We start from the raw sequence: 17,980 nt of genomic DNA, 5'->3' as shown, positions 1-17,980 counted from the left end.
GAGCAGTGGGCTATCCCCAGACAAACAGTGAGTACCCCCTGACACCTGCTAATTGCCCCACAGGAAGAGCTCTTCCTCCCAGCCATGGCCCAGCTATGGCCTAGCCCTGACAGTCTGCTCATCCCTGGTCCCCATCTGGAGAACCACACTAGTCCAGCGTAAGAACTGCTGGTGCTACACTGAAGACCCCAAAAGGGAAGCAAACATCCTTCACCCACTGCTCTCAGCCCTTCCTGCTCTCCACAAAGCCCCCTCCATGGGGACACACCATGTATCTCGATGGGGACACACCAGTTGTTCCTGGTCTTGCACCTTCTCCAGGTCAGACTCAGCTACTTTTCTGTGCCAGCAAGGACCAGCATGGGGACAGTCACCCCTTGGTGCTGGGGTGACAGTCACCCCTTGGTGCGGGGGCAGGCACCAACCCCGAGCAGCAACAAGCATAAGATGCTTCAGAGTCTGGCTGTGCCGCTGCCTCTCACTGGCGTGTCACACAGACTGCATGCCAGTTTGCCTTGTACCTGATATGGATGGTCTCTTCATATTCCCACACCAGAAATCTCCAGCCACAGGTAAAAGCACAGCCTATGAACTCACTGCTTTGTCCTGGGGATGCTCAGTGTGACTCACAGCCTGTACCTGCATCCACTAAACAAACCACACACAGCCACAGTATTCTGAAACTGATGGAAAGCGTGAGATTCTTCACTTTGGAGGCAACTAACACCAAAAATGATTTGGAACCAGGAAGACAAACATTTGGGTTTTACAATTGAAACGCAGACTCTCGAGAACAGCAAATCACACTTTCTTGCCCAAAAGCCCTTTCAGGGACTGCACAGAGCTGAGGAAAGCTGACGCTGAGCTGTCCTGAACCCCGGGCTCTCCCATCCTGCTGCTTCTCATCAGATGCTGCCCAGAGTGGCAGGCTGTGACCCTCACAGCTTTCCACAGGCCTGCACATTATTATCTATCCTCTCCCTGTGCAGACAGCTCAAAACGGAGGCTTGCCCAGGTGCAAGATCCCAAATGCACCTTCTTGGTGCTCCCCAAATCACCAGACATGCAAAGAAGAGGGAGAAAAGAAAAGAAAATGGCTTAATACCTGTCCTGAATGTCCGGATATTCCAGAGACCTTTCCAGTGCTGGCACCAAATGCTGTGGCGTTGGACAGGACACTCGGGGTCCCTCCGCTGGCAGTGCCAGCCCTGTGCTGAGCCTGCAGCTCTCCCCAGGGCCATGGGGCTCAAATCCAAGCAGGGACTGGACCTGGTGCAGAGCAAATCAGCAGGAATCCCACTGTGCGGGTCGTGAGGGGCTCCAAGCAGCTCCTCAAGGCACATCGTGCCGATGAGCTCACTTACCTGAAGAGTGCAGGGCTCTGGCCTGGTGACAGCCCCAGGGGACACGAGCAAGCCCCGGCTGAGCCACCTGTGGGACTGCCCAGCCATCCAGCCCAGTGCCCTGGCCCAAGCCCTGCATCCTCAGAGAAGTTCGAGGGGAGCAGGTGGGAGCTTGGTGGAGGGAGTAATGGTAAATAAATAAAGCAAGAGGACAGGGTGGGAAGGGGGGCTCCGTTCTCATTCCCAGACGTTTGCACTCCCAGACTCAAGCGGACTTTGCAAAGCGGGTGTGGACCCTCCTGTCAGGGCAGCCAGCAGCTGCCTCTCCACGCTGCAGTTTTTATAAATTCTGGGAAACACTTTTAGACAGACACTGGCACTCATAAATTATACAACTCATTTGCATATTCCAGTCATGAGACATTATGCAAATGTGACCTGATTTGCATAATGGATTCCTCTTGTCGCTTCACTTGCTTCATGCTTTTAAAAAACAAAATGAAATAAAATGAAAGCATAGGAAGGTGAAAGCAGCAAGTTCCCAGCGCTGCTGCGCCTCCTCCTGCCACACTGTCACCCTCACCAGCGGCACGCTGGGGCAAGGAAGAGTGAAAAACCAAAGCCCAGATGGGTTATTTCTCTCGTAATTACAACAAACTAACTTTCCCTTGGTTTTGATGCTTCACCCCAATCAACACACCGGAGCCGATTAGAGGGACTAAGTTGTGGCAGGCAGGACAAGACCGTGAGGGCTGGGGCCGCTGGTGCCTCACGCCGCCGCGCAGGGCGCGCGGGCCGGGAGCCGTGTGGCGTGAGACGCTCGCGGGCGGCCATGGGGCCCTGGGGCACAGCTCCCTGCCGGAACTTAACAGCCCTCCTCTGAAAGACAGGTGCATGGGAGAGGCGAGGGGAGGGGTTGTGTCGGCTGTTTGCAGCAGAATACAGCGGTGATCTGTCGCAAGGACGAGGCAGGAGTGCCCGCCGGCCCGGCACGCTGCAGCAGCCGCGGCCGCCCGCGCTCCCTTGGCAGGGCCGGTCCGGCTGCGGGCGCTGCCGGCCCCCCTGCGCCGCGCCAGGCACCGCCGTGCCAGGCGGCTGGCGGCCGTACCCTGTGGGAAAACTTAACTGTAATTCTTCAGCTTTTAAAATCAATTAACCCGTGTGTTAATTAACATCAAGTCGACGGGAGGAGGAGGAGGAGGGGAGAGCGGGAGGGAGGAGGGAGGAAAAGAGCTGCAAGGGCGGATGGCAGCGGAGTTGGCACAGTGCCATCCATTCAGTGGCAACGCCACAGCTCCCTGCGATCGCGGCAGCGGGTATATGTTACGGGGGCCCTGAGCGCGGGCCAGACAGTGCCGTAGAGCCAAGGGAGATTATCCAGACCCCCAGGAGCAAACGGCAGGCAGCGACCGGAGGCACAAGTGCCAGGATTACAGACCAGGCTCCTCCGCCGCGAGCCCTTCCTCGGACGCACACCATGGGGATGGGACTCCCCCGCCAGCACCGCACCACTCGGACTTCCAGCACTTTTCCCCCCTTTAGACATCATTCTGCCGCAGTGGAGCCAGCGCAACGGATGCTTTCACACCCTGCGAGACAAAGGCCGTCGTCTCCGCCATGACACCGCTCCGTTCCAAGCCGAGGCCGGCATCTTGGAGTCTTTAAAAATAAATGGAAAAGGGAAATGCGAACAATAAACACAGCAATTGAAAAAACCTCATCAACAAACCCCTTGTGCCCGCTCTCCATGCCAGGGGCAACATGGGCATCTGTCGCAGCAGAAGGCGTTTGTGTGGGGCTTGCTTTTTTTTTTTGGCTTTTTTTTCCCCGCAAGCTGTTGGCGTGTTTTGCCATTCAGGTTCTCTTACAATTAATGCCAAAAAAACCCCAACCACACCCAGCCCAGTCAACAACAAACAAAAGGGAGTAGTCGACATGGAGGGAGAAATGCCCAGAGAAGCTGCAAGAATGCGAACTCCGGCCGATGCCATTTGCCATTTGGACAACCTCAGGGAAAGGTGCCAAATCTGCAGCTCAGGAGGGAGCCCGAGGAGGGAACGCGAAGGTCTCCGAACAGCCGAGGGAAGGGAGGAAGGAATACCGCTCTGACAGGGCAGGATCAGCCTGCACACAGCCTCTGCTGGGAGGAGAGGGAATGTTTGACGGTATAGCGAGATGCCTGTGTATGCACACGCACACGGAACAGTGCGTACAGACACACAGACACACAGGCACACACCGCCCCGGGTCGGTGCAGAGGAGCTGTGTGAGTGGGGTGAGGAGATGTGTGTGTGCCTCTGTGTACACACGCGCGCGTCCGTGTGGGGGTATTTATTTGTGTGCACGCGTGTAACACACGCAGGGAGATGTATGTTTGTGTGCCTCAGTGCAAGAGAACGACAGGGAGTGAGGAAGAGACAGACACACACACACACACACACGCTCACCCACCGTCAGTATACATCCCACTTTTTGACCTAGGTGTACACAGAAGACAAAATAAAAATCATACTGGAGCAGCAAGCAGGCAGCAGAGATTTATCTACATTCACTGCTATCACCAGGGAGATGAATGGGGCCGATCTGAAGCCCTTCACGAGATCCACTATGGGAGTGAAGGAGGAGGAGGGATGCCACACAGACATGCACAAACTTGAAGACAGAGAGATTTGGAAGGTGCTAGTTGTGAAACCCAGGTGGCACTCGGAGGGCGAGCAAGGGAAGGAGCCGTGCGGGCGCTCCACGGGGTCTGGAGGGCGCAGGGGCTTCTGGACAAGGGCGTCAAAGGACAGCTGGCTACTTACGTTGTCTGCGCTGCTGAGGATCCTGCAAGGTGTTCTGTTGGCACTGGGCGCTGAGCCAGGGAAGGGCACTGGAGACAAAAGGGAGAGACAAAAAATAAAGTCATAACAATGGGAATATTAATTACCTCTCTTGCGGATTTTACAAAACTCACAAAATGTTTTCTTTTTGCCTGGGTGGTTTTTTTTTGGTTGTTTGTTTTTTTTTTTTTTTTTTTTTTGTGGATTGGTGCACTTCCCTTCTGCTTGGAAAATACTAGCATGGGATCTACAGCCCAGCTACAGGGCTCGGGATTAACAGTGCTGGCATCTTTTGGGCATATTTTTTCTTTTAATGAATGAGCTTTCGCTGTTAATGAGGAATAATCGTTTGGCTAATGAGCTTTGAAACATTAAGAGAAAAGAGGGTTTTTTCCCGTTAATTGCCCTGGTGCGACCGCATGGATGGATTACAAAAGACAGCAGTAGGAATGCAGTACAAAGAGGAGAAATGTCTCCTGGAGTGGGATAAATGCAAAGATGGGTGATACATCCCTGCACCTCTCCTTCCTTCGCTCCCTCTTACTCCCTCTCTGCCAACTGCTATGGGTTTCCATAACTCCGCAATCAAAGTGGATGCTCGGGGAAGATTATTATAGTCAAACAGTGAAGCGTCGGCGGCTAATGTCTCCAGTGTTTAATCATCATACAGTAGAATGGTTTTATGCATATTTCATTTGCATATCATTAAACCACGCTAGCGCGGGACATTCAGAGCTGGAGAGGTACAAAGTTGGGGGGAGAGAGTGGGAGAGCGAGAACGAGACAGAGGGAAGAAGGTCCCTGTGATGCCTATCTTCAAAAGCCAGGGACTTGTTCCATGATCTGTCTTCTACTTTTACTAAAATCATGATGACTTGGAAACCTTTGAAGTTGGATATAACCTTGGATTCTTCTAATTCCAGCAGAGTGATGTATTAGAAAGGGGGAAATGATGCTGCGCTAGACATTTAAAGGAATATAAGCTCCAGTGGAATGGAAATAGGAGCTCTTTGGGGAACGAACTAGCAGAGCCAGCCACAGCTTCAACATCACACTGCTGTGTTCATACTGGTGAAGGATACCAAAGTAATACAAAAGAAATGAAGACAGCATATACATTAAGATGGGGATTATATTTACTCTTTCCCTTTTCCTTTTTAAAGGCATAAAGCAGGATGGAACCAGCGGTAATTTACACGCTAATTAGCAAACTGTTGCCTCTTTTTGTGTTTGTTTTTCTTTATTTTGGAGAGGGGCGTTCTCACCACTGAAGTGATTAATCAATTATTTGGTAGCACAGATCCTTCTCCACTGGCATTGATCAGGAAGAGAAGGTGGTGGCTGCGGGGGGAGGAATACAGTGGGCTCTTTGTAGATCTTATACATGCACAACATATTAATTGGGGTCTTTATAAAGCTCCCTCAATAGACTGTTTCTTTTCTGGAGACCAGCAGCTGGTTAGCCTCCGTTGGCGACTCTTCAAACATCCCTTTGGCTGGGGGCAGTTCTGCCGCTGTTTGTTGTTGTGCTTTATTTTCTCTCTCCACAGCGGGGGCTGCGGCGGCGACGCTCCCACTGCCTGCGCTTCTGTAGAGGAGATGGACAGACAGAATCAGCACCAAGACAATCTCTTGAGCTGGATGGGGAACTTTGCTTCCAAATGAAAAGCTGTTTTATATTTAAATTACCTTCCTTTTCCTCCCCACTTCTCCTCCAAGTCTTTGTGTCGGTTATGAATATTCAGATAAGCTGTGATGTGATTACACTGTACAATTACTTGTGTCCGTGATAGAGGCAAAGGCACTGAGGAAAGACAGAGCCAGATGAGCTTGGAGCTCATTTGGGGTTTGTTTTCCGTATTTTCCCCCCATGTCCGTGGCACTGCGGCACATGCAGATGTCGCTGTTGTTCTTCATAAAGCCCTAATGATATGCAAAAGCATAACGACCCCATTTGGGTTCAGAGCATCAACGAAATATTATTGGGGGGGAAATCCTAACTGAAGGAATGTCCACATAAATTATTTTTATTTAAATCAAGAGGTGGCAGTGAGGCAGAGGAAGTCACATGAATGCATGCATAATGTGAGCACACAGAAAGGTTATCGCCAAGGAGAAGAGGGTTTTGCACTGTGCCTGGGACAAACAGGCTCATTTGGGGAAATCGTTCAGCCCACCATGTGATTTGCTTATTTATCATCACTCATCCCACAGCCAGGGCACCTGGCATGCTCGCTGCTGGAGACCTGGAGTGCTGGGAGCTGCCTGGATGATTCCTAGTTATTCAGAAACACCAAGAAATGTGCTGTGGAAGTGGGACAGGAGAAAAGGAACCAGAGGGAGAATGCTTAAGTGCTGCAGCTCAGTGACAAAGGAGGGGCCTGATGACAGCTCAACGATGGAGAGACAACAGGCCATCCAGGCTGATGCCAGGCTGGCATGCACGCTTCCCAAGGGACAGAGCGCTGACACAGTGGCTGCTGGGCCCACACCACAGGTCAGTGGGACACGGGGTCTTGGGGCAGAGCAGGTCTGGCCACTGTGCTACCGGGAAGCCTTCTGGGGACAGGGAGTCCAGAGCTGGTCAGATCCACCCTCACCCATTTTCCTCAGAGTAGTGAATGTTACCCGGGTGTAATGAGACAAAGACGTGTGTGGGGAACAGGAACCCTTGGTTACTCTGTTCAGCTGCTTTTCTGGGACCTGCACCCATATCCATAAGCAAGGCGTGAACAAAGAGAGGCAGAGTGAGCCTGCAGTCAACAGCAATGCTGTTGTGACATCAACTGTGTGACATCAGCTCAGGGATCTGTGCCTTGTATGTTTGCCCTGCACTGATCCTGGACAGCTCTACAGCCTCCTCACACCCTTGGTGGTGGGCAGGACTTGGGCTGCAGAAAGACGTGGTCCCAGGGACAGAGCACTCTTTTCCTCTCCTCTCAAAAAGGGAGAGGCAGGTGGAGAGGAAGGTCAGCTGCAGATGGGACCCACTGTGAGAGAATCCTCCTCTGCTCCCATGCTCTGGGCATGCCCAGACCATACCTGTGGCTTCAGAAAGGCTCCTGAGCAGTCCCTTGGTGGCCCCACTGTCTCTAAGAGTGTGCTGCTGTCACAGGCACAGCAGCGCTGTGAAGGCCTGCCCAAAGCAGGCTGTGACCCCAGGCACACAGTAACCAGGGGCCTTAGGCAGGCCAGCCTCAAAGGAACACTGAGAGCCCAGACAGGAGCCTTACACTCTAGTCTGTGTCTAAGGACCAGTGTGCAGAGGGTGCTGTAGACAAGACAGCAGCTGCTGCCCCATGCTGTTCAGACTCCTGACCACAGGCCCATCCAGCTGTCACCTCTCTCCGTTCCCTTCCCACATCTCAACAGATGTGTCCCTTCTGCACTCCCTCTTCTGCAAGGGTGCCCAGGAGACTGAGGAAAGGCAACAGGCTGATCAAAACCAGGACACCAGGACGGCCTCTGGACATCAATTCCAAACCTGGGCTTGCCACTACAAACTACCTGCAAAAATTGTGGACATCAAGGATAACCCAACAGCAACCTGGCCCAGCAGCTGTGTGTGAATGTCCTGCCCATGCCCGTGCAGCCTCTCAGGGCACAGCTAAGGCTTGTTGCCACCCTGGTGAGAAGGAATCTGCAGTCAAACCAGCCCAGACCCAAGTGAGCAGCCCAAAGCCGTCTGTGAGGAACAGAGCAGCCATGATCAGATGGAATGATCTGAGCAGATCACAGAATCATATCATGGAATAGTTTGGGTTGGAAGGGTCCTTAATGAAAATCTAGTTCCACCCCATCGACCGCCCAGCCAATGGCTTCCTGAACCCAGCACTGTGACACTGCAGGTCTGGACGCTGCAGAATGCCAACCCCAGTGGTGTCACCTGGCTCTGCCTCATCTTTCTGGTCTCCAGCCTCAAAGCAGCTCAGTACCAAGGTGTCCAGACCAAACAGAGTCTGGGAATATGGAACAACCAAAACCAACAGAAAGCAACTCTACAGAAGGGCTATGCCCCCAGCACGCCCTTGTCGTCATTCCAGGAGCTGAACCTTTCCCCCACCTGGCTTTTGCAGGGCAGAGTGCCCAATCCTTAATGGTGCCTTGGCATGCCATGAGCCTTAGGGAAGAGACTAAAGGGCAAAGCCTGAGTAGAAACCTGCCCCAAGATGCAGGGTAAGACAAGGACTCACAGACAGGCTGGGAGGCACAAACATGGTGGTGCAGTGTCACCATCCCTTCCCGTGTCCGTGCTGATGGACAGCCCTCCCTGCCAGCTCCACAGGCCTGTCCCCTCTGTCCATAGATCCTGGTGTAGCCAGGTGCAGCCCATCACCCTAACAATGGCTGGCTGACAGCCTCAGAGGGCTTTTTGACCCAGACATGGAGCAGGCTGCAGGGCAGATTGATGGCTCTAGCCATGGCCTCACTTGCCTGACACTGCTCCTGCTCAAGGTTCCTGCTCCTGTTGCATGTCAGACAGGATCTGGCGCTCCAAGAGGAGCCCAAAGGCTGGGGACTGGACAGGGGAATCCAGCGGCCTGCTGCCTGCTCCTCAGGTAGAGAAGCCCCCAGGGAAGATGGAAAGAAGCATAGGACCAAACCCAGTCAGAGTCACTCTTTCCACAAGTGCTGCCAGAGAGGAGCAGGAAGGAGACTATGCTCTGTGCTGGGAAAATAAGCATGGAGCATAGTGGGTGAGGCAGAAGAAGTGGGGGTGCAGCACGCAGTGAGAGTCAGGATGCTGACCCATGACACCCCCGTGGAGCATCTGGCACACCGCTCTGCACAGTGCCCAACATGCTCAAGTGGTTCCTGCCACTTCCTGACATGCACAGATGGGAAACACGACCAGAAATATCACCCCCGGGGTCCAAGACACGCAGATTGCAGCCACTTGGAATGGTCAATTGACCATTTGGAAGTCTCCTCATGGAGACTTTAGGAAAGGGCTGCTCCCATAGCACTGTAGGAGCCATTGTGTTGTCTGTCAATTCACCAAATACCCTGAAGAAATTGCTAGTTAGGAAAAGCAAATTCAAGCATGTATAGAATATATTGCTATTCAAAACACCAAAAGAATTGTTTTGCAAATAGTAGCGCTGCTGAAGAGGGGAGAGAAGTACATCAGTCATTTGATATTACATATAAGCAGTTTATTAAAGAATTAAATATTTATGGACTATAAAGCAAGCAGGGCAATGAGTTGCAAACAGCTTGCTGAGAAGTATGTTATAAACATTGAGTCTGTCAGGGACTAATAAAGTATGGAGAACACAAATGTTTTATAAAATCACCAGGCCAGTGATGAATCTCCACAGCTGAGATGTTACAGAACCCATGAAGGTTCTTGCTGCACCATGACCCCAGAGCCAGCACAGGAGGGATGGGTTGGATGGGGCTGTGTGGCTGCAGACACACCAAGCACTAATGGGAATACACATGATTCAGTGCTTGGAGAAATTAGATTTTTCACGTTATTCTAAACACAGATCTATTAATAGGAAGTTCAGGAATTTTCAGAGAGTTCAAGGCACTTCCCTCTTTAGCTTTTTATTGTAGCTAATCTTCCATTTCCAACAAAATTAAAAAGTTTGTGATTCAGATTAAGATCCCCTCCCAGCAAAGCTGTTGCCTCCCCTCCCCTTCCCTAAAGAGACAGCCCCTGTCCCCAGCAGTCCTCTGGAGCATCCAGACTCATGTTTGGAGAGCAGCAGCTCTCTCCATCACAGACACAGCACATTTGCAAGGAACAACTAAGATTTTCAGAGACTGAACAAGAGGAACAGATAGGTGGTGGCAGACCCCAAGGACAGAAATACCTTTTTGTTGGCAACATTGGGGGAAAGGGCAGCTGATGGTAGTAATGGGCATTTTTTCCTGTATGAAACAGACAGGTTTCATTTTCCAACAGACATCTGTCACAGCAATCGTGAGGAGATTGCTGTTCTGTTAGTAGTGGAGATGAATGACTCTCCAGACTACTTTATATTTTTGTGCAGTCAAGCCCAGGCCCAGAAGTGATTTTTAATATAGGGTGGACTAATGCCTTTGGTAATGTCCAGGCAGATTCCTAATAGCTGTCCCCACAATTTCAAGCCTGATGAGGTGGCTGAAACTCCCAAGGGGTCCAGGCATTCACAGCTGTTCAGAATTCAGTCTCTTTGCAAGCCATCAGGACTCAGACCCACCTGAAACTACCAGTCCCTGCTGATCCTCAGGCTGGGACCACCACCCTCCCGAGGCAGCAGCCAGAGCTGACACACAGAGGTAGGGTCTGCCCAGAGATGGGGAAGGAGCATGGCTGGTGCCTCCTTCCTGACTCAGGTAAGTCCTTATGAGGTGCCAGCGTTAATTAACAGAAGAATAAGCAGGCTAAGAACTGTCTGGGGTTGGTGAAAACAGATTCCATTTAGTAGACAGAGAGAAACCTCCATTTGCCAGCTGCTCTTTCTGCACTCAGACAAGGTGGGAAATTTTCATCCTCTGAGATGTAATTAAGACAGATTTTTTAAAAAAATAATTTGCAGTAATTATTCAAGCTTATTTGCCAGGGAGGGTATATCAGACTAAATTTTGGGTTAAATAGCAACCTTTGTTGTCCTGTGTGGAAATGATTATAGCAAGGTTCAGGTCTCAGCAGACTCAAAGGCTACAGAAGGTGTATGAAAAAGCTCAGCCCTATCAAAGGCATAAACCCCATTAGTTCCAGATGGATTGCTTGAGTGGTTTCTCTCTCTCGAGCCCAGAGCCTGTTAGCTTCAGGGGTTTCTACAGGAAAGTGTGGTACCTCCCAGACAGCATAATAACCAAATTCTGCTGTTTCTGTGCTGCTAGAGCTGCACCACTGACTAAGCCCTGCAAGGATCCCTAAGCATGATCCCAAGCCAGGACAATATCCACTGAGTTTCACTGTTCCTTTCTCCCTATTCTCCCTTCCACCAGCCCAGCTCTCACCTCTCCCCACACCAGCACACCATGACATTTTGACCCTCACATAGGTTTCTATACCCCAGTGATTTTACCAAATATTACTTTCTCCCTCTCCTTCCCTACAATCCTAAACTCACGGAGCACAGTGGGGCTTTCTGGTGGCCAGGGTGGTGCCTCCATTGCACTGACGAGCTCTCTGCAGGACACACAGCCCAGCTCTTGGCCTGCCCCCATCACTGCTGTTGCAGATTTTGGTGCTGTGCCCATCTCCTTTCAGCTCAACCCCTCAGGGCCATCAGGACACATCAGTTCATGGCACAGCTCATTTCAAGTTACTATTTACCCTATGGTCCTTTGCTCCTTCAGTGTTTTCCCTCATCTTCAGGCACCCTCCCGCACTCACACCTCCTGATATCCCTCTTCATGACTCCCTCCCTTCCACCTAGATGTTTCAGTGGATTTTTGTATTGCTAGAACTTGAAGTTCCTTCTCCCGTGTCTATCACAGGGCCAGTTCAACGCTGCCATCCATTTCTAATGTTGACACCTTAGCCAGCCTCATTCCTAGAGCCACTTTGGACACAGCTGTGGCTCTCCCTGCTCCCGGGTGTGGATGCAGGACCCCACCCTACTTTCAGAGCAGGACATGTTACTAACACATCGTTTGTACTCTCTCCTCCCAGTCCCATCCCAGTGAGGCCTCGCTGGCACCTGCTTGAGCTGCTGCAGAGTCAGCAGTTCCCCAACCCCTTAGCTCTCACCTTACCTTCTTTGTGAGGACATGGAGACCAAGGAAGAGACAGACTGCTCAGAGAGAATGCTGCGGGAGGAGAATTATCAGCACATTTTATTGGCATATTCCCACCAGCTAGCATTATGACCTGCAGGATAGAGGTAAGGGGTTCCAGTATGAGTATGGATTAATACTTGTGTGCCCAAGCAAGCATCAGACTGACAGACTGAATCATAAAGAGGAGATATTTAAAGGTGTGCTTGCTGCTCCCCTGTAAGCATTTTGCAGATCTCTGTATGGTGCCAAGCATTAGTCAGGCAGCTAACATGCATCACTCAGGCCAGGAAACCCCAGGAGAAAGGCAATGACAAGCTGTGACACACAGCTCTGTGTGAGCCCAGTGATTTCAGTCAGCACCAAGGGAGCTGACTGTCCTCTCAGGCATTCAGGGGGTCACATCTGAGCTATAGCAAACTTCCCAAGCACATCTTCCCTACCCACACATATGTGCAGAGCCTGTTTGTTGTCCATGGCTGGAGCCAGAGCTTTGTGAATGGAGAATGAACTGTTCAGGCTTAGAGAGCAGCTGCTCCAGGGTTGTAGTGATGTAGGGCAGAGCTGCCCCAGGGGTGTGGGGGGACAGTGTGCCTCTGAAAGCTAAAACTCTCCTATATGCTGCCATAACAGGCTCATCTCCAGCAGCATGAAGTGCACATTTCAAAGGCCACACAGACCAACTGGATCACATTCCGAGGAGAACTGGTGTTTTGTGTCCTGTATCTTGCAGACCTAACTCAGAACAGGAACATATTTCAGCAAGCAACAGATTATCCCAAGCACATTGTCCCCAGTGAGCATACCTCAGACAAAGGCAATGCTGTGTCCATTTCACAAATGCAGGTTTTAAATACAGTAAATACACACACGTGTATCATCTGTTTTGTTATAGATGTTCCCTATGTGTATTAAGATGGGTTTATTTTACTTAATGGTCTCCTTTAAGGAATATTTGTCATCTTGGCAGCCTGTGAGCAAGGCTACTGTTGGACACACTCCTCCTCCTCACCCAGCCAGGCCTGCAGCTCTGGGCTGCTGGTTCAGTGCCTGGCACGTGCTCCCCCAGGGCATGTGGGAGCTGTGTTGGCTAACAGGATGTGTGGCTGTCACACCACCTGCCAGCTGCAACACCACGAGCCTTCAGCACCGAAAAGAGCTCGGAACCCACCCTGCCACCCCTCCACCCCAGAGCAGGGGGAATGAGCACCCTGCAAAATTGTCCTGCAGTGGCTCACTGTGTGTTTGACCTAATATGCTGGAAAACTTCCGAGGAGGAGGAGAAGGATGTCTTCTCACCTCCCATGGGATGTTACCCCCCATCAGCACCCAGACTGCCTCTGCTTTGGCTCCGATGCCAGCACAAGGGAGGTGCAGGAACAAATTTCAAAGCTGAGAAGGGAGGAACACTGGAACACTCCCTTTTAGCATGGTCAGTTATTTAGGTTTAAACAGCTCCAGAAACTCCACCCCTGGTTTCTAAGGAGGGGGTCTGCAGCAAAGACCAGCAATATTTAAACATTTGCATTGTGAGGACAGAATGAGATAACCTGAAAAACCCACAACTACTTCCCTGGTCGGTCCTTGGACAACATCACTGCAGGGACACTTGTGCTACAGGATGTCGGATAGTCATGTTTATTTTTTTTTTTCATCAGAGAATTAGAAGGGACATTTGGCAGTGGACCTATTGCCTCATGACTGCCTGCAGAGGAATATTTCTGCATCTTGTTAAAAAGATCACAATTAAGTCAACACCTGTTTTATCCCAATCGCTTTTTTCCTGTATTCCTCTTCTCTCAGAGTGCTCGTATCTGCTGATTCTCTGAACACTCTGGGCTGGACAGCTGGACAGCTGTGCCTGGAGCCAGAGCTGGGGAGTGGAAGGGTACACATGCAAGGGGATCTTTGGATGACAGAGCCTTGGACCCTCAGCATGATAGAAAAGGGTTTTGCAGGTCTTCCAACAGACAGTAACACAATAAACACCCCCAAACTTCTCTGCTACAACAAAACAGTTTTATTACAGAAAAGCTTCCAAATTGAAAATGATCAATGTGCTTTTAGGAGCCTGTGGAGATGGATCACCTGTACTCACTGAAAGAAGAGAGGTGATTTTAGAAGCTATTGTTAGAATCTTCTCTCTCCTCCTCCCTTTTCAACCAAGGAAAATCATAAGAAAGAGGGGCAGAAGGAAAACAATTCCACAGGAATTCCACAGCTTCACTATCCTGACAGCATCTTACCAAAATTATGTTACTGTTTACCATTCCATTGTTTATCCATTGTGGGTTTAGGGTTTTTTATCTCCAGGTTTATTCATGAAATACTAAGCAAAAGAACATGATTGCTTGTGTCTCACCATACAGGGATCTAAATAGTGATCAGACATGGGCAGAATTTGCATCCAATGCCATGGGACACACAACTCCCATGCACTTGGGGTAAAACATACAGATCACACACTGTTTGGGCTGGCAGAAACCTTCAGAGGTCCCACCCCTGACACAAGCAGGAACAAGGAGGGACCGAAGTTGGCCTTCTCCTGTCATTTTGCAAAAAGCTGTCTCTGAGCTCCCGGAGAACAGGTACTACAACATGAACAGTTACACTGAACACTTACAGACAGACTGACCAGAGTGCTTTCAAAAGAACCTAGGCAGTCCACAGACCTGAGGTTCCAGGCTGCTGACCTAACCTAGTGGCTATTTAAGCCAGTAAGTGTGAAACACAGGAAACAAACTATTCCTTTTCCCTTGGCAGCAGCATCTTCACATTTGAAAGCTGTTGTTCTATCAGCCTCCTCTGCTGTTATCATAAAATTTGTACCTAGGATGCAAAAGACAGGACAAACTGGAGCTGGAACGCTGCCTCTGTACTTTTGCTGACTCATCTGTTCAGAAGTATGAGCAACCATTCTAGAAGCAATATCACATTAGCACCAAAAGCTTCCCAAAGTTGATTCCCAGCCTACATTTACCTTCATAAATAAATGTAGAGAATCAAGTTGTTATCTTCTTATCAAACACCACACAAGACTGGCCCAAAATAGCACTTTCCCCTAGTAAAGGGTTCTCACTGGTTCATTGTTCATTCACTCCTGTAGGAATAATCCATTCTGTTTGTATGAGTGTGCTGGAATGCCTGAGGGGTGAGATGGATTCCTAAAGTGTCCAACCCTGTGTGATTCATAGTCAGTGCTCTTGAGAAGGAACAGGTCAGGTGCTAATCCTCTCTGTTTTGTCTGCCAGAAAAAGCAGCATTTGACACATCAAGGGTTTGCACTGAATTCCGGCGGCAGATGTGCAGCCACCTGCAGGAGGACATGAGCTGTGCACACCTGGAGAGCCCAGTCAGACCAGTGGGAGCTGAGGTGATCACCACGTCAGACCTGCCATCAGCCTGCCTGCCTCTGGCATGAAATCCACCCATCTGCACTGATCACTGTTTAATTCAAAGGGTGTTTTTAAAGGATGTGATTTTAATGAGCACACAGCTCAGACCAGGAATACTGTATTTCTTTCTCCTGAGTGATGAAGTGAGCACTTGGACTCTTTGCATTGATTTCTAATCTGCTATTTCATACTCTAAGAGTGAGCCCTGGAAACCACATTCTCTCAGCTGCTCTTTGAGGGTTTCTGTAAGTAAGAGCAGCTGAGGCTGGTCAGGCCAAAAGGGAGGACCCAAATATCAGAGTTCCAAAACTCAGCCCACAGCTCTTCAGCCTGCCCAACCAGAGTAAAAAAAATAACAAGAACAATAATAATCATAGTAGTAATGAGAGAAGATGTGCAAACTTTGATGTAAAGGAGCTCAAAGTGGAGCTCTGCTCCTTGAGGTGTAGTTCCACCTTCCCAGGGCAGGCAAAATGTTTGGAAGACAAGAAGTTAAAAGCACGTGGATCTACTAATCAGAAAGGCAAAGGTACACACTGACCCACCCTCAGATCCACTCCTGAGCACACCTGGCTTTTGTCTCATTCTTTGTGTGCACCAGAGCCATGGCTGGGCAGGAGCCTGTTCTTGGTTCCTGAGAGCCTGACTCGCCGGAAAGCCCGCAACACAGTCACACTGCTTTCCCCAAACAGCACAGGGATTGCACTCCTTTCCCATATAAACCTGGCTCGAGTTTCTGACAAGGAACACCTGTAATAAAAAGGACAAAAGTCTTCTTTCCAGATGCAGAGGAGACCTTTATTATTTGTTACTATAAGGCAAAGGCTTATAGTTTTTTTTCATTGCAGTCACTTTTGTTTCAGAGGTCACAAAACACACCCTCCTCTCCTTAAACACACAGCACTGGGGATTTAATTCCTATGCATCCTGAAAGACTGCATCCCACAGATGCTGATGCCTACTGCCTGCAGGTCCTCTGACCAGGTCTCAGCCACCCTCACACCGCCCACTACTGTAATTTCTCCGGAGCCAGAAATATTCTTTAGACTCATCGGCTGCTGTGAAGCCAGAGCTGTAAAGTCAGATCTTTTCCTCCTTTAAATGTGACTGGCTATTTACTCCCTAACAATTCTGCTTCAGAGCTGATTTAGCATTTTTATTGGAATGTGAAAGCTCTTAAAAGAAGAAAAAAATCTAATCAGGCAGAAGAGATAGAAAACTTGCTGAATTTTTTCTCCCCCCTTTGCACCCCTTCAATCCTATCAAAAGCACATCTTCCATTCATTGCTTCCCCATGTCATTATGACAAGCGGCTACAAATCAATAGCGGCAGCAGAGGCAGCCCCGGCCCGCGCGCCCGTGATAAAGATTCACTCTCAACCCCGATTTGCTAATAGCACATAATAGCAGCCATTGGCGCCCCGCATTAAATCATACATTTCACTCGGCGTTTATTATGGGATTTTTAAAACTCCTCACCAAATTGGATTTTCTCGACGGTCTCTAATTTCCACATTTATCATTTAACATTAAACTCCTCTGTGGGGAGGGGGTTGGGAAGTGGGGAAGGAAAAGAGGAGCCAGGCAATTCTGTATTTTCCTCTTTCTTTTTTATGAAAACCCATAAATAATCCCAGGTATAGGTGCCATCAGCCCTGAAGTTTTATATCTATAAAATACCAGAATTTAGGATAGAATAGCTTTGGGACTCAGCTTACCTTCATGCAGCCCTGATAAAGAAGAGAAAAGAAAAAAAGAGAGCCATAAGGAAACAGATTTTAAATAACAAATCCAATAAACAAAATAGTCAACAAAGTAAGTGGGTAGGAATAGAACTAGGGAAAATTACTGTGAATTTCTTTATTTGAAAGAGCTAATAGCAAGGAAAGATGGACCAAAATTTTTTTTGAAACCCAACAAAACATACACAAATAAAACCTTATTGTCTCTTTTTAGTTCATAGAAAATTAATGTAGCAAATGAAGTGAAAACACCAGAGGTGCTTTGCTGAGGCAGAGAACAGGAACCCTGCGATCCATGTGACCAGAGGACTGCATCAGAGGACGAGTGGTCAGGGAACTCTCCCCAGTTCACCTCAGTACCAGACACTCGTTCAGAGAACACACGTGACTGTCCCTGCTCTTACACCACGCAGAGCCTCTCAGGTCATGAGTATCAAGGCCCAGATCCTTCATCATCTTGGCCTGGAAAGAAGCATCCCGATCCCAGGCTACTGGAAGCACTCTCCATTCAGACATGAATTTGATTCTTGCATGAACAAAGGCCATGATTCCTGAAACGGGTGATGTGATAAAGGCATGGTGAATTAAGCTTTGAGTGTTCATGATTTCCAGCCATGAGACACGAACTCAATCAGCCTCTGTCCAACATCCAATTAGTACAGTCACCTCAATTCACAAACTACTGAGCAGTTTAACCAGGACTCTGCTTAAAAGTGCTGGGAGATTTTTGTTCTGGTATATTTTGGTTTCAGTAAAGAGCTCTTAGAGATAAAGTTCCTCAGTTCAGCTGCTGAGTCAACCACATCACAGGCCACACTCCAAGAGCTCTGGGCCTTTTGCAGCTGCATCAACATTGTTCTGAATCCAGCTGAGTGCAGGAGCAGCAACTCTAATTATCTTCTCTTAAACTTACAGCAAAAGTCACAACATTCCAGATCCTCTCTTTTGAACTGTTACCT

General features: G+C 49.4%; 1 protein-coding gene and 2 long non-coding RNA genes across 19 annotated transcripts in view; 2 read left to right on the top strand and 1 right to left on the bottom strand.

The window, feature by feature from the left end:
- Positions 1-17,980, bottom strand: part of LOC128812745 (uncharacterized) — a 78,626-nt gene that overhangs the window by 22,506 nt on the left and 38,140 nt on the right. For 5 of the 17 annotated variants that reach the window (XR_008438810.1, XM_053987355.1, XM_053987363.1 and 2 more), the window contains exons 2-3: positions 11,864-11,978; positions 4,148-4,215 (exon numbers count right to left, since the gene is read on the bottom strand). Coding sequence is in view for 10 of the 17 variants with exons in the window: in XM_053987355.1 (XP_053843330.1) it covers positions 4,148-4,215; positions 11,864-11,978 (183 nt within the window). In the remaining 7 variants the exon portion in view is untranslated. The other 12 variants (XR_008438820.1, XR_008438811.1, XM_053987361.1 and 9 more) reach the window with 12 other exon arrangements.
- Positions 6,464-16,260, top strand: LOC128812750 (uncharacterized). Its single transcript, XR_008438828.1, has 3 exons — positions 6,464-6,662; positions 11,781-11,991; positions 15,136-16,260. It is a non-coding gene; the product is annotated as an uncharacterized LOC128812750 (long non-coding RNA).
- LOC128812753 (uncharacterized) lies at positions 7,046-7,964 on the top strand. The gene is made up of 2 exons (XR_008438831.1): positions 7,046-7,134; positions 7,538-7,964. It is a non-coding gene; the product is annotated as an uncharacterized LOC128812753 (long non-coding RNA).

This window comes from Vidua macroura, chromosome 11 (assembly GCF_024509145.1).
Source record: "Vidua macroura isolate BioBank_ID:100142 chromosome 11, ASM2450914v1, whole genome shotgun sequence".
NCBI lineage: Eukaryota > Metazoa > Chordata > Aves > Passeriformes > Viduidae > Vidua > Vidua macroura.
Note: the sequence above shows the minus strand (reverse complement) of the source record. Positions and strands in the feature narration are given on the sequence as shown.